Here is a 15006-nt window from a genome sequence, read left to right on the forward strand (position 1 = left end):
TTCATCAATGTGTCTCTTCACATCCTCAAAGAAGTCAATGAGGCTTGTGAGGCATAACCTGCCCTTCACAAAGCCATGCTGACTATTTTTAATCAAACTATGTTTTCTAAATAATCATAAATCCTATCTTTCAGACTCCTTTCCAGTATTTTGCTCACCAGAGACCTAAGACTCACTGGCCTGTAATTCCCAGGGATTTCCCTATTCCCTTTCTTGAACAGGGGAACAACATTCGCCTTCCGAGGTGTTCTCCTGGGAAACTTGGGGTGGGGGGGTGACTACCCCGGATGGGCCGGTGCCATCGGCTGGAGGTCCTACGGGAGAATGGACATGTGGTCAGTGGGAGGGATGGGTCATTCAGTATGGCAATAACAGCTCACGTGTGACCATCCATCTGGGAGGGGCCCAGTGGATCCTCACCTCTGCTCCATGTACCAATCTCCACGTTGGTGACCACTCTGTCCTTGGCCACCCCCGTCACCTCCAGGGCCCTTTCCTCGAAGGTGGTGAGGATTCTGAGATTCAGCAGGCTGCCGCCAGTCTGGACCCTCGCCCGACGGTTGTGGAACAACTTCTGCTGCGGAGATACAGAGAGGGCATTGTTAGCCGCACATGTTGTTCATCGCGGGCGGAGGGGGAGGAGGTTTGGAGCGGGGAGATGGTTGGAGAGGGGTTTTGGGGGTTGGTGGTTTGTGTGGGGGAGGCAAATAAAGTTTCAGGGAGGGATTTGGAGTGGTGGGTTGTTTGTGTGGGGGAGGCGAATAAGGTTTCAGGGAGGGATTTGGGGAGGAGGCGGCATGGGATGGGCCAGGGCACGGCGCGGTGCTGGGCAGGGACGACGCCAGGTAAAATCACGTGATGGGGGCGCAGTGTCAATTCACCCGGTGTACGTCGTTATCCTCTTGCGGCGCTGGGTGCCGGTCCTCCTAGTGATGCTGCCCGAGCTGACGGCCACTGCCACTTCCTCCCAAGCGGCACTGGCTACCCTGTGGTTGGCTCTCCAGGACGTTCGGGGGAACAGGACATCCCTCCTTGTCATGACCGCCTATCGGAGCCTCCTCAGGTCTGCATCCCCAAACTGTGGGGCTGGTCGTCTCAGCACCATGGCTGCAGGCTGAGTGGGGTTGGATGTACAAGAGCAGTTTATGTGCTGCTCTACCTTGTTAGTGGGGGGGGCTGGCGAGTGTGGTCCCAGCAAATTGTCTGGTGAGCCTTAATTTGTGGCATGAAGCCTGTGGGACCTCTTTAAGTGGGCCAATTAACGTTGTATTGCAGTGACGGTCTCGCTAGGCCGAGCGCCGGGAGCTCACAGAAGTTCCCACTCGCTACCACACTTTGAAACTTTTTACACAAATCACGCCTTAGATTTTGTTTTAGTATTGGGGAGATGAACTCAGAGATCAGGCTGTCATTTTGAAAGGGTGCCGATGATGACCATTGATGGCAGACCATAACCAGAACTGGGTTAATCGATCAACGTTAAGACCCTTTGCAGCAAGTAGATTACAGGCAGGAAACAGATTGGATTATTAACTCGTGTACTGTCAGAGCAGTGTAAATCCCCGTGTCTGTTAATTGCTCCTTTGACCTTGCTGCTTTTGCTGACACTTTGTCCCTCTCCACATCTCTCTGTGGCTGCAGACTCAAAGTGCAAAGCTCGGATATTCAGGGATGATGGCAGGAAGCACTTCTTTACATAAAGGGGAGTGGAAATCTGGAACTTTCTCCACCAAAAGACTGTGGATGCTGGAAGACACCCCAATTCCTGAATCCTGCCCATCCCCCATTAACTTTGCTCCCCCATTGGGTAAGTGCCTTCAGTCTTCAGCTGCCTGGGGCCCCAGACTCAGTGTGGCGAGGTTGGCCTCACTGACTGGAATAGAAGAGGAAGGTGAGACCAGACAGTGCTGATCACAAATGAAAAAGCAGACAGTCTTGTGACAATGATTCAACTGTGTGTTTCCTGAGTCACTTGAATGGTGCAATAGCAGCTCCCATCTCTACAGTCTTTTAGAGAGAGGGTGGTCTGTGGAGCAACGGCCAACAGATAGCAGTACTCTGGGCCCATGTCCTGCATCAACTATACATATGTGTCACTGTGTAAACTCATGGAATGGGTAACATTTACACACAGGCACTCATACACACGGTAGCATTGTGGATAGCACGGTAGCATTGTGGATAGCACAATTGCTTCACAGCTCCAGGGTCCCAGGTTCGATTCCCGGCTTGGGTTACTGTCTGTGCGGAGTCTGCACATTCTCCCCTTATGTGCGTGGGTTTCCTCCGGGTGCTCTGGTTTCCTCCCACAGTCAAAAGATGTGCAGGTTAGGTGGATTGGCCATGCTAAAATTGCCCAAAGTGTCCAAAATTGCCCTTAGTGTTGGGTGGGGTTACTGGGTTATGGGGATAGGGTGGCGGTGTGGATGTTGGGTAGGGTGCTCTTTCCAAGAGCCGGTGCAGACTCGATGGGCCGAATGGCCTCCTTCTGCACTGTAAATTCTATGATTATTACACACAAACACAACACACAATCTCATACACACTCATACTCATACTCACACACAAACACAACACACACACTCATATACATAAACACATTCTCACACACAAACACAACGCATAATCTCACAAACGCTCTCACACTCATACACATGACAATCTGTCTTTCATACACGTAAACGCTCTCTCTCACACACACCCGCACATGCAAACACACTCTTATACAGATTTGGGGATATGTAGCCAGTGAGATTTGGGGATGTTTACACAGTGAGATTTGGGGATATTAATCCAGTGAGATCTGGTGATATTTATCCAGTCAGATTTTGGATATTTACCCAATGCGATTTGAAAATATTTATCCAGTGCAATTCAAGAATATTAATCCAGTGGAATTTGGGGATCTTTATACAGTGCGATTTGGCGATATTTATCCAGTGAGATTTTGGATATTTACACAGTGAGATTTTGGAGTTTTACCAGGGCAATTGGGGATAGTTACCCAGTGCTATTTGGGGATATTTATCCAGTGTAATTCAAGGATATTTATCTAGTGAGTTTTTTATTTATTTTATTATTTTTTTGTTTTAATGCAGAAGCTTTCACCAGTGAGTTTTCCATATTGGACCTAATTTTGCTAGCGCATTTATATCAAATGTACAATATTTATTTATTTTTTCCTTTTTCTAAATTTAGAGTACCCAATTATTTTTTTTCCAATTAAGGGGCAATTTAGCTTGGCCAATCCACCTACCCTGCACATCTTTGGGTTATGGGGGTGAAACCCATGCAGACATGAGGAGAATGTGCAAACTCCACATGGACAGTGACCCAGGGCCGGGATTCAAACCTGGGTCCTCAGCGCCGCAATCCCAGTGCTAACCACTGCGCCGCATGCCGCCCCATCTGGTGAGTTGTGAGGATATTTATCAGGTGCGATTTCTGGATATTTACTCAGTGGGATTCAGGGATATTTTTCCAGTGATAGTTAGGATATTTCTCCAGTGAGATATGAGGATATTTTTCCATAAGAGATATTTTCTATTCCGATTTAGGGATATTTCCAGGGATATTTATCCCGTGAGATTTGAGGATATTTATTCAGTGCGATTTGAGGATACACATCCAATGCAATTTTGGGTTACTTATCCAGTGCAATTGAGGGATACTTATCCAGTGTATTTTGTGGGTATTTATCCAGTGGGATTAGGGATATTTATCCAGTGAGATTTGGGGGATATTTGCACAGTGAGATTTGGGGATATTCATCCAGTGAGATCTGGGGATATTATTTCAGGGAAATTTGGGAGTATGTATTCAGTGAGATTTGGAGATATACATCCAATTTATGAATATTTATCAAGTGCAATTTGTGGATATTTACACAGTGAGATTTGGGGATACCTAACCAGTAAAATTTGGGGATGTTTCCACAGTGCAATTTTGGGATATTTACCCAGTGTGATGTTGGGGTATTTTATCCAATGACATTTGGGCATATTTATCCAGTGTGATTTGGGGATATTTAACCAGTGCAATTTGGAATATTCATTCAGGACAATTTGTGGATATTTACCCAGTACAATTGGGGATATTAATCTAATGAGATTTGGGATATTTAGCCATGAGGGTTAAGGATATTTATCCAGTCGGATTCGGGATTCATATCCAGTACGATTTGAGAATATTTTTAGAGGCAATTTGGTGATATTTACACAGTGAGATTTGGATAATTCATATCATGAAATTTGAGGATATATATCCAGTGAGATTTGACAATATCTACCCAGTGAAATTTGGGAATATTTATACAGTGAGATTTGGGGACATTTATGTAGTGGGATTTCGAGATATTTACCCAGTGAGATTTGGAGATATTAATGGGTGATTTTTGGGATATATATATATATATATAGAGTGAAATTTGGGATATTTATCCAATGACTTTTGAGGTTATTTATCCAGTGGTATTTGGGATATTTATCCAGTGCTATTTGGGGATATTTATACAGTAAGATATGGGGACATGTGTTCAGGGGATTTGGGGAGGTTTGCACAGTGAGATTTGGGGATATTAATCCAGTGAGATCTAGGAGTATTTATCTAGTGAGATTTAAGATATTTAAATCGTAAGATTTGGGTATTATATCCAGGGATATTTGGGATATTTACCCAATGCTATTTGGGGATATTTATCCAATGCAATTCGAGGGTATTCACACAGTAAGATTTGAGAATATTTACACAGAGCGATTTGGCAATATTAATCCAATGGGATTTGGGGAAATTTATCCAGTGAGATTTGGAATATTTCCACAGTGAGATTTGTGGATATTAATCCAGTGAGATTAGATGATATTAATCCAGTGAGATTAGATGATATTAATCCAGTGAGATTTGGGGATATTTATCCAGTGAGATCTGGGGATATTCATCCAGTGAGATTTGGGACATTCAAATAGTGAGATTTGGGGATTTTGCCCAGGGTGATTAGGGGTTTGTTACCCAGTGCAATTCAAGGTATTTATCCAGTGAGATTTGAGCATGTTTATCCATTGCGATTAAGGGATATTTATCGAGTGAGATTTGGGGATATTTATCTAGTGAGATTTGGAGATATTTATCGATTGAGATTTGGGGATATTTATCCAGTGAGATCTGAGGATATTTATCCAGAACGATTTGAGGATACATATCCAGTGGAATTTTTTTTTTTTTAATCCAGTGCCATTTCGGGATATTTATCCAATATGATTTGGGGATACATATCCAATACGATTTGCAGTTATTTATCCAGTGCAATTTGTGAGTATTTATCCAGTGAGATTTGAGATATTTATCCAGTGAGATTTGGGGATATGTATTCAGTGCGATTTGAGGATAGTTAAACAGTGTAATTTGGAGTTATTTATACAGTGAGATTTGGGGATATTTATCCAATGCGATTTGGTGATATTTATCCAGTGAGATTTGGCGGTATTTATCCAGTTCAATTTGGGAAACTATTCAATGCAATTTGGGAATATTTATCCAGTGTGATTTCGGAATTCTTAGCGAGTGATTTTGGGGCTATTTACTGAGTGAGATTTGGGATATCTATCCAGTGACATTTGAGATTATTTATTCAATTAAATTTGGGGACATTTATCCAGTGAAATTTGGGGATATTTACCCAGTGTGATACATATCCAGTGCTCTTTGGGCATATTTATCCAGTGCGATTTAGGGATATTTATCCTGTGAAATTTTGGATATTTATTCAACGTGATTTGGGGATATTTACAAAGTGAAATTTGGGGATATTTATCCAGTGTGATTTGTGAATATTTACCCAGTGCAATTTGCGGTTATTTATCCATTGAGATTTGAGGATGCATATGCAGTGCTATTTGGTAATGTTTACACAGTGATATTTGGAATATTTACAGTGAGATTTGGGGATATTTATCCAGTGCAATTTTGGGGTATTTATCCCGTGAGATTTGGGCATATTTATCCAGTGAGATTTGAGGATATTTATTCAGTGACATTTGGGGACATGTGCATAATGAGATTTGAGAATAGTTAACCAGTGAGATTTGGGGATATGTGCTCAAATTAGATTTGGGAATATTTACCCAGTGAGATTTGGGATGTTAATCCACTGATTTAAAAAAATATATTTATCCAGTGAATTTGGGATATTTATGTTGTAATATTTGCGATATTTGAACATTAATCTTTCAGTATGTTGTGATCAGAAAGACATAAACAGGATGATTAAAGGCTTAATTCGGGGGAGCAGTTTGAACTTGCAAAACCAGGGGAGGTTGTTGGTAACAGGCTGACATCATCCAACTTGACATCGAGCCAATCAGATCTTCAGAACACATTCACTGGAGATAGCTGGGAGTTATATTGCCATGGGATTTTCACGAGTTATGTGTTGATTCCCAGTATTCTGTAATTAGGGAGACAGGTTTAAAGAGTTAACCGTTTCTGTTGTGAATTGGGTAAAAGGGCTCTTGGCACAATGTGAGTTTGTTGACGTGGTTCTGGGTCCCTGGTTAATGACCTGAAATAATACTCAGCTCCTGTGTTTTTTTGAAAATGGTTTTGTGGTCACCTGTGGCTGATTCGTTGCCCTCACAATGATTGCACACTGCAGCATTTCCCTCTCCCAAAACAACATAACCAGCCAAAAAAAATACAGACAGCTCAGCATTAACCCCTGGCATCCCGTCAGAATCAAACCACACGTAACGCTTGCAGGCAGTGAGAGTCCTTCAGGATGTTGAAGAGGTTTGAGAGGCTGTTGGACAGAATTGAACATCCACTTGCATCTACATGGTGCCTCTAATGTAATAGAACATCCCGAGGAGAGTCACAGGAGTGATTATCAAACACAAACACGAGCCACATCAGCAGATATTAGGGTCAGGCAACCAAATGCTGGGCCAAAGAGGGAGGTTTTAAGTATCATTTTAAAGGAGGAGAGGGAGAAGAGAGAGAAAGTGGTCGAGAGGTTTAAGGAGGGAATTCCAGAGCTTAGCCACCCCCTCCCCAGGCAGCTGAAGGCACAGCGTACCAGCCTCCCCGAACAGGCGCTGGAATGTGGCGACTAGGAGCTTTTCACAGGAACTTCATTTGAAGCCTACTTGTGACAATAAGCTATTTTCATTTCATTTTTCATTTCAATGGTGGAGTGATGGAAATCGGGGGATGCTGAAGAGGCTGGAATTGGAGGAGCACAGAGATCTCGGAGGGTTCATAGAATCACAGAATTTACAATGCAGAAGAAGGCCATTTGGCCTATTGAGTCTGCACTGGCCCTTGGAAAGAGCACCCTACTTAAGCCCAGGCTTCCACCCTATCCCTGTAACCCAGTAACCCCACCCAATCGTTTCAGGCACTAAGGGGCAATTTAGCATGGCCAATCAACTTAACCTGCACATCTTTTGACGATGGGAGGAAACCGGAGCACTCGGAGGAAACCCACGCAGACATGGGGAGAAAGTGCAAACTCCACATAGACAGTCACCCGAGGCCAAAATTGCACCTGGGACCCTGGAGCTGTGAGGCAATGCTAACCACTGTGACGCGGGTTGTAGGGGCTGGTGGAGGTTATACAGATAGGAAGGGTTGTCGTGACTGGAGGAGGTTACAGAGATATGGAGGGTTGTAGGGGCTGGAGGGGGTTACAGAGATAGGGAGGATTGTAGGTGCTGCAGGAGGTTACAGAAATCAAGATGGTTGTTGGGGCTGGATGAGGTTACAGAAATAGGGAGGGTTGTAGGTGCTGGAGGAGGTTATATAGATAGGGAGGGTTGTAGGAACCTGAGGAGGTTGCAGAGCTAGGTAGCGTTGTGGAGACTGGAGGAGGTTACAGAGATGGGGGGGCATATCGGGACTGGAGGAAGTGACAGAAATTAAGAGGGTTGTAGGGGTTGGAGGAGGTTACACAAATGGGGAGGGTTGAAGGAGAGGAAAGAGATAGTGAGGGTTATAGGGGTTGGAGGAGGTTACAGAGATAGGGTTGTAGGGGCTGGAGGAGGTTACAGAGATAGGTAGGGTTGTAGGGGCTGGAGGACGTTACAGAGATAGGGAGGGTTGTGGGGATTGGAGGTGGAGACTGGAGGAGGTTACAGAGATGGGGTGGATGTAGGTGCTGAAGGTTACCAAAATAAAGAGGGTTGTAGGGGCTGGAGGAGGTTACAGAGATAGGGAGGGTTGTAGGGGCTGGAGGAGGTTACAGAGATAGGGAGGGTTGTAGGAGCTGGACGAGGTTACAGAGATAGGGAGGGTTGCCGGGGCTGGAGGAGGATAGAGATAGGGAGGTTTGTAGGGGCTGGAGGAGGTTACAGAAATCAGGAGGGGTGAGACAATGAGAGGATTTGAAAACAAGCTTGAGAATTTTAAAATCGAGATGTTGTTTGACCAAGAGCCAAAGCAGGTGAGCAACAAAAGTATGATGATGTATTGGGGGTTGGTGTGAGTTAAGGCAGCAGAGATTTTTAATGGAGGGTAGAATGTGGGAGACCAGCCAGGAGAGTGTTGGAATAATCGAGTCAAGAGGTAATAAAGGCACTGATGAGTGTTTCAGCAGCCAATGAGGTGAGACAGGTGTGAAATCGGCTGATGTCATGAGTATGAGGCCATAAACTCATCACGTGGCCAAATGTGACACCAAGTTTGAGAACGGTCTGGTTTTGTCTCCAACTGTTGCCAGGGAGAAGGATGGAGTTGGTTACTAGGGAACAATGGCTGGAAACAATGGTTTCACATTTCCCCATATCTAATTGGAGGACATTTCTGGGAGCGGGAAGAGAAGTGGCGTGTTGAGATTTTGGATTTGCACAGAATGCAATGAAAGGCATAGTATACTTGGGCCAAATGGTCATGGTGTGCAGTCAATGTCCCAAACTTACTCTCCAGCCCAGTATGTCTTGGGGTGAAGCCTTTGGTTGATTTACCTGAGCCTGTAAATGTTTACTTTGTCTCTTCTGTGGGCACACAGGTTTTCATGCTTCCTCTTCATTGACATAGACATAGAATTTACAGTGCAGAAGGAGGCCATTCGGCCCATCGAATCTGCACCGGCTCTTGGAAAGAGCACCCTACCCAAGGTCCAAACCTCCACCCTATCCCCATAACCCAGTAACCCCACTTAATCCCCATAACCCAGTAACCCCACCCTACACTAAGGGCAATTTAGCATGGCCAATCCACCTAACCCGCACATCTTTGGACTGTGGGAGGAAACCAGAGCACCCGGAGGAAACCCACGCACACACGGGGAGGATGTGCAGACTCCGCACAGACAGTAACCCAAGCCGGGAATCGAACCTGGGATCCTGGAGCTGTGAAGCAATTGTGCTAACCACCATGCTACCGTGCTGCCCGTGTGTTGGTTACAGGACACCCCATTCTCAGTGAACCGAGGCCTCAGCTGGAAGGGATTGGGGAACTGGGAAAAGCAGATCAGGAGGCACAGGGCTGTAATCAGGACCGACTGCCGGATGGCCGGGGGTTTTGGAGGCAGAACCATGAGCAAAGCAGATCTCTGCGATGAATGATTCCAGTTTGTGGGTGGGCTCTGTCGTACTGGGTGGGTTCGACACTGAGAACTGGAAGCATGGGTTCAAACCCAGCTCGGGCAACTGGGATTCCTTTTGTGTGGTGAGTTTGGTTAGCCCCAGACCCGGCTATTGGTGGGCATGATGATAAAGCAGAACACTGGGCCAGCGCTGCACCGATTGGCAAACTCAATCAGGTGGTGGGCCTCAGTGCACCCCACACATTGTGGCAACAAAAGGTTTTACCACAAACACATTTTATTTCTCTTTCTTTCTCGGTCAGAAGGTGAGAACTTCGAGATCCTCTACAGAGACACAAACAGATAGCCCAGGACGAGAAAAATTCCCAGTGCCAATAGCGAGGAGGGCGCTGTCCTGCTGAAGTTGCAGTCTTTCGGAATGAGAGCTCCCACCTGTCCTCTTGGGTGGGATTTAGTGATCCCACAGCTAGCATCTGGAAGGAGAACGGGGTAGGGAGCAGGATGTCAGGGAACTGGGGTGGGTGCGGTGGAAGGGGCGTGCTGAGTGATGGCGAGTTCTCCCCCGCGACCCGGATTCACTATTTATTCCTCAATGCAACACCACTGGAAAAAGGGACAATCGAGTTACGTGGCCCATTTGGGATCTTGCTGTGCTCTGATTGGTGGCCAGGTGACCACCGTTCATACGGAGCACTTCATTGGCTGTGAAGCACGTCGGGTGTTGAAAGTCCTTGGCCGGAGATCCTACACCTCGCCACACCCATTTTCTGTTACAGCGCGCCCCTCCCGGCAGCGGGATTCTCCGTCCCAGCAGCCGGCCAATGGGTTTTCTGGAACCCCCACACCGTCGGGAAATCCGCGCCATGAGTGCACTGTCCGCAAAGCAGACAATCCTGCTCCTTGTTTTTCTGCTCAGATGTCAGCTCCTGGGTGGGGGAGAAAGGGATGGGAAACCGAAACACAGAGCGAAGAATCAACAACTCGCTGGTGATCAACACTGCTGGACGTGCTGGGACAGGCTCACAGAGCCTGAATTGACAAAACAACAACTGCAGTCACACACAGCACAGGATCTTACAGGAACAGGGTGGGCTGCAGTGCAGACATTATGTCTCAAGTTTATAAGGTCTGGTCAGACCCTTCCTCCTCCCTCAGTACTGAGGGAGTGCTGCACTGTCAGAGAGTCAGAACTGAGGGAGTGCTGCACTGTCAGAGGGTCAGTACTGCGGGAGTGCTGCACTGTCAGAGGGTCAGTACTGAGGGAGTGCTGCACCGTCAGAGGGTCAGTACTGAGGGAGTGCTGCACTGTCAGAGGGTCAGTACTGAGGGAGTGCTGCACTATCAGAGAGTCAGTACTGAGGGAGTGCTGCACTGTCAGAGGGTCAGTACTGAGGGAGAGCTGCACTGTCAGAGGGTCAGTGCTGAGGGAGTGCTGCACTGTCAGAGGGTCAGTACTGAGGGAGTGCTGCACTGTCAGAGGGCCAGTACTGAGGGAATGCTGCATTGTCAGAGGTTCAGTACTGAGGGAGTGCTGCACTGTCAGAGGGTCAGTACTGAGGGAGCGCTGCACTGTCCCAGGGTGAGTACTGAGGGCGTGCTGCACTGTCAGAGGGTCAGCACTGAGGGCGTGCTGCACTGTCAGAGGGTCAGCACTGAGGGAGTGCTGCACTGTCAGAGGGTCAGTACTGAGGGAATGCTGCACTGTCAGAGGGTCAGTACTGAGGGAATGCTGCACTGTCAGAGGGTCAGTATTGAGGGAGTGCTGCACTGTCAGAGGGTCAGTACGGAGGGAGCGCTGCACTGACAGAGGGTTAATACTGAGGGAGCACTGCTTTGTTTGAGGGTCAGTACTGGGAGAGTGCTGCATGGTCAGGGGGTCAGTACTGCGGGACTGCTTCACAATCAGTTTTGCACTGAGTGCTGAATTTGGTGCATTTGAATGCTACAGTGAGAGTTTGGTGACCAAGGGCGTATAAGGCTTAATTTTTATCTAAAGTCTAGTCTTTCTTTTATTTAGTTAATTAACTTAAAAGTTGCTGTTTGGTTTAGAAGAAGGTGAATTTTCAATCAGCTTTAAACAAAGCTTCTACTTGAAGGCACTTGCAGCTGGAGCTTGTGAATTAGTTCATTGGATTAGGCCAATTTTCAGAGGCTAGATTCACAGTATAAAAGTGATCCCCTACAGTGCAGACTGTGTTTGCACTGAGTGCTGAATTTTGTGCATTTGAGTACTATAGTGAGAGTTTGGTGACTGAGGGAGTGCTGAATTTGGTGCATTTGAGTGCGATAGTGAGAGTTTGGTGACTGAAGGAGTTAGGTGAGGAGGGAGTAAGGTGCTCCTTTCATTTTGTTTCCTACATTTCCGCAAAGAGTGAGAAGAGAGCCAGGAGTTTACAGAGAATGCAGCTGACTGGGAGCAGAGTCGGAGGGCGGAGATCCAGTTGGTCCACACGGCAGCTATATTCTGTAAGATAAGAGGAGATGGAGGCTAGGCCAGTTGCATGCTCCTCCTGTAGGATGTGGGTGGTGAGGGATACCACCGGTATCCCCGCTGACTATACCTGCGGGAAGTGCACCCAACTCCAGCTCCTCAAAGACAGTGTTAGGGAACTGGAGCTGAAGCTGGATGAACTTCGGATCATCCGGGAGGTAGAGGGGGTGATAGAGAAGAGTTACAGGGAGGTAACCACACCCAAGGTACAGGACAAGAATAGCTGGGCTACAGTCAGGGGAAAAAAAAAAACAGGCAGACAGTGCAGGGATCCCTCGTGGCCGTTCCCCTTCAAAACAAGTATACCGTTTTGGATGCTGTTGTGGGGGGATGACCTACCGGGGGAAGGCCCTAGCGGCCAGGTCTCTGGTACTGAGACTGGCTCTGGGGCTCAGAAGGGAAGGGGGGAGAATAGAAAAGCAATAGTTGTAGGAGATTCAATGGTTAGGGGAGTAGATAGGAGATTCTGTGGTCGCGAGCGAGACTCCCGGAAGGTATGTTGCCTCCCGGGTGCCAGGGTCAGGGATGTCTCGGATCGTGTCTTCAGGATTCTTAAGGGGGAGGGGGAGCAGCCAGAAGTCGTGGTGCACATTGGTACCAACGACGTAGGTAGGAAAAGGGGTGTGGAGGTAATAAACGAGTTTAGGGAGTTAGGCTGGAAGTTAAAAGCCAGGACAGACCGAATTGTCATCTCTGGTTTGTTGCCGGTGCCACGTGATAGCGAGGCTAGGAATAGGGAGAGTGCAGCTGAACACGTGGCTGCAGGAATGGTGTAGGAGGGAGGGCTTTCAGGTATTTGGATAATTGGAGCGCATTCTGGGGAAGGTGGGACCTGTACAAGCAGGACGGGTTGCATCTGAACCAGAGGGGCACCAATATCCTGGGAGGGAGGTTTTCTAGTACTCTTCGGGAGGGTTTAAACTAATTTTGCAGGGGAATGGGAACCGGATTTGTAATCCAGCAACTAAGGTAGCCGATATTCAGGACGCCAAAGCGTGTAATGAGGCAGTGGGGAAGGGACACTGACAAAGGAGAGTACTTGCAGGCACGGAGATGGGTTGAAGTGTGTATACTTCAACGCAAGAAGCATCAGGAATAAGGTGGGTGAACTAAAGGCATGGATCGGTTCTTGGGATTACGATGTGGTGGCCATCACGGAAACTTGGATAGAAGAGGGGCAGAAATGGTTGTTGGAGGTCCCTGGTTATAGATGTTTCAATAAGATTAGGGAGGGTGGTAAAAGAGGTGGGGGGGGGGGCGGCATTGTTAATTTAATTAAAGATAGTATAACAGCTGCAGAAAGGCAGTTCGAGGAGTATCAGCCTACTGAGGTAGTATGGGTTGAAGTCAGAAATAGGAAAGGAGCAGTCACCTTGTTCGGAGTTTTCGATAGGCCCCCCAATAGTAGCAGAGATGTGGAGGAACAGATTGGGAAACAGATTTTGGAAAGGTGCAGAAGTCACAGGGTAGTAGTCATGGATGACTTTAACTTCTCAAACATTGAGTGGAAACTCTTTAGATCAAATAGTTTGGATGGGGTGGTGTTTGTGCAGTGTGTCCAGGAAGCTTTTCTAACACAGTATGTAGATTGTCCGACCAGAGGAGGGGCAATATTGGATTTAGTACTTGGTAATGAACCAGGGCAAGTGATAGATTTGTTAGTGGGGAGCATTTTGGAGATAGTGACCACAATTCTGTGACTTTCACTTTAGTAATGGAGAGGGATAGGTGCGTGCAACAGGGCAAGGTTTACAATTGGGGGAAGGGTAAATACGATGTTGTCAGACAAGAATTGAAGTGCATAAGTTGGGAACATAGGCTGTCAGGGAAGGACACAGGTGAAATGTGGAACTTGTTCAAGGAACAGGTACTACGTGTCCTTGATATGTATGTCCCTGTCAGGCAGGGAAGAGATGGTCGAGTGAGGGAACCATGGTTGACAAGAGAGGTTGAATGTCTTGTTAAGAGGAAAAAGGAGACTTATGTAAGGCTGAGGAAACAAGGTTCAGACAGGGCGTTGGAGGGATACAAGATAGCCAGGAGGGAACTGAAGAAAGGGATTAGGAGAGCTAAGAGCGGGCATGAACAATCTTTGGCGGGTAGGATCAAAGAAACCCCAAGGCCTTTTACACATGTGAGAAATATGAGAATGACTAGAGCGAGGGTAGGTCCGATCAAGGACAGTAGCGGGTGATTGTGTATTGAGTCTGAAGAGATAGGAGAGGTCTTGAACGAGTACTTTTCTTCTGTATTTACAAATGAGAGGGGCCATATTGTTGGAGAGGACAGTGTGAAACAGACTGGTAAGCTCGAGGAAATACTTGTTAGGAAGGAAGATGTGTTGGGCATTTTGAAAAACTTGAGGATAGACAAGTCCCCCGGGTCTGACGGGATATATCCAAGGATTCTATGGGAAGCAAGAGATGAAATTGCAGAGCCGTGGGCAATGATCTTTTCGTCCTCACTGTCAACAGGGGTGGTACCAGGGGATTGGAGAGTGGCGAATGTCGTGCCCCTGTTCAAAAAAGGGACTAGGGATAACCCTAGGAATTACAGGCCAGTTAGTCTTACTTCGGTGGTAGGCAAAGTCATGGAAAGGGTACTGAAGGATAGGATTTCTGAGCATCTGGAAAGACACTGCTTGATTAGGGATAGTCAGCACGGATTTGTGAGGGGTAGGTCTTGCCTTACAAGTCTTATTGAATTCTTTGAGGAGGTGACCAAGCATGTGGATGAAGGTAAAGCAGTAGATGGATTTTAGTAAGGCATTTGATAAGGTTCCCCATGGTAGGCGTATGCAGAAAGTAAGGAGGCATGGGATAGTGGGAAATTTGGCCAGTTGGATAACAAACTGGCTAACCGATAGAAGTCAGAGAGTCGTGGTGGATGGCAAATATTCAACCTGAATCCCAGTTACCAGTGGCGTACCGCAGGGATCAGTTCTGGGTCCTCTGCTGTTTGTGATTTTCATTAATGA

General features: G+C 46.8%; 1 protein-coding gene across 1 annotated transcript in view; it reads right to left on the reverse strand.

Moving 5' to 3' along the window:
- The window catches only part of LOC140387085 (uncharacterized), a 126949-nt gene extending 126503 nt beyond the window's left edge, over nucleotides 1–446 (reverse strand). The window contains exon 1 of the mRNA XM_072470094.1: nucleotides 421–446. Within this exon, the coding sequence (XP_072326195.1) occupies nucleotides 421–431 (11 nt within the window). The 5' untranslated portion in view covers nucleotides 432–446. The remainder of the gene's footprint in view (nucleotides 1–420) is intronic.
- Between the last annotated feature and the right edge of the window lie 14560 nt (nucleotides 447–15006).

This window comes from Scyliorhinus torazame, chromosome 12 (genome assembly GCF_047496885.1).
Source record: "Scyliorhinus torazame isolate Kashiwa2021f chromosome 12, sScyTor2.1, whole genome shotgun sequence".
Taxonomy (NCBI): domain Eukaryota; kingdom Metazoa; phylum Chordata; class Chondrichthyes; order Carcharhiniformes; family Scyliorhinidae; genus Scyliorhinus; species Scyliorhinus torazame.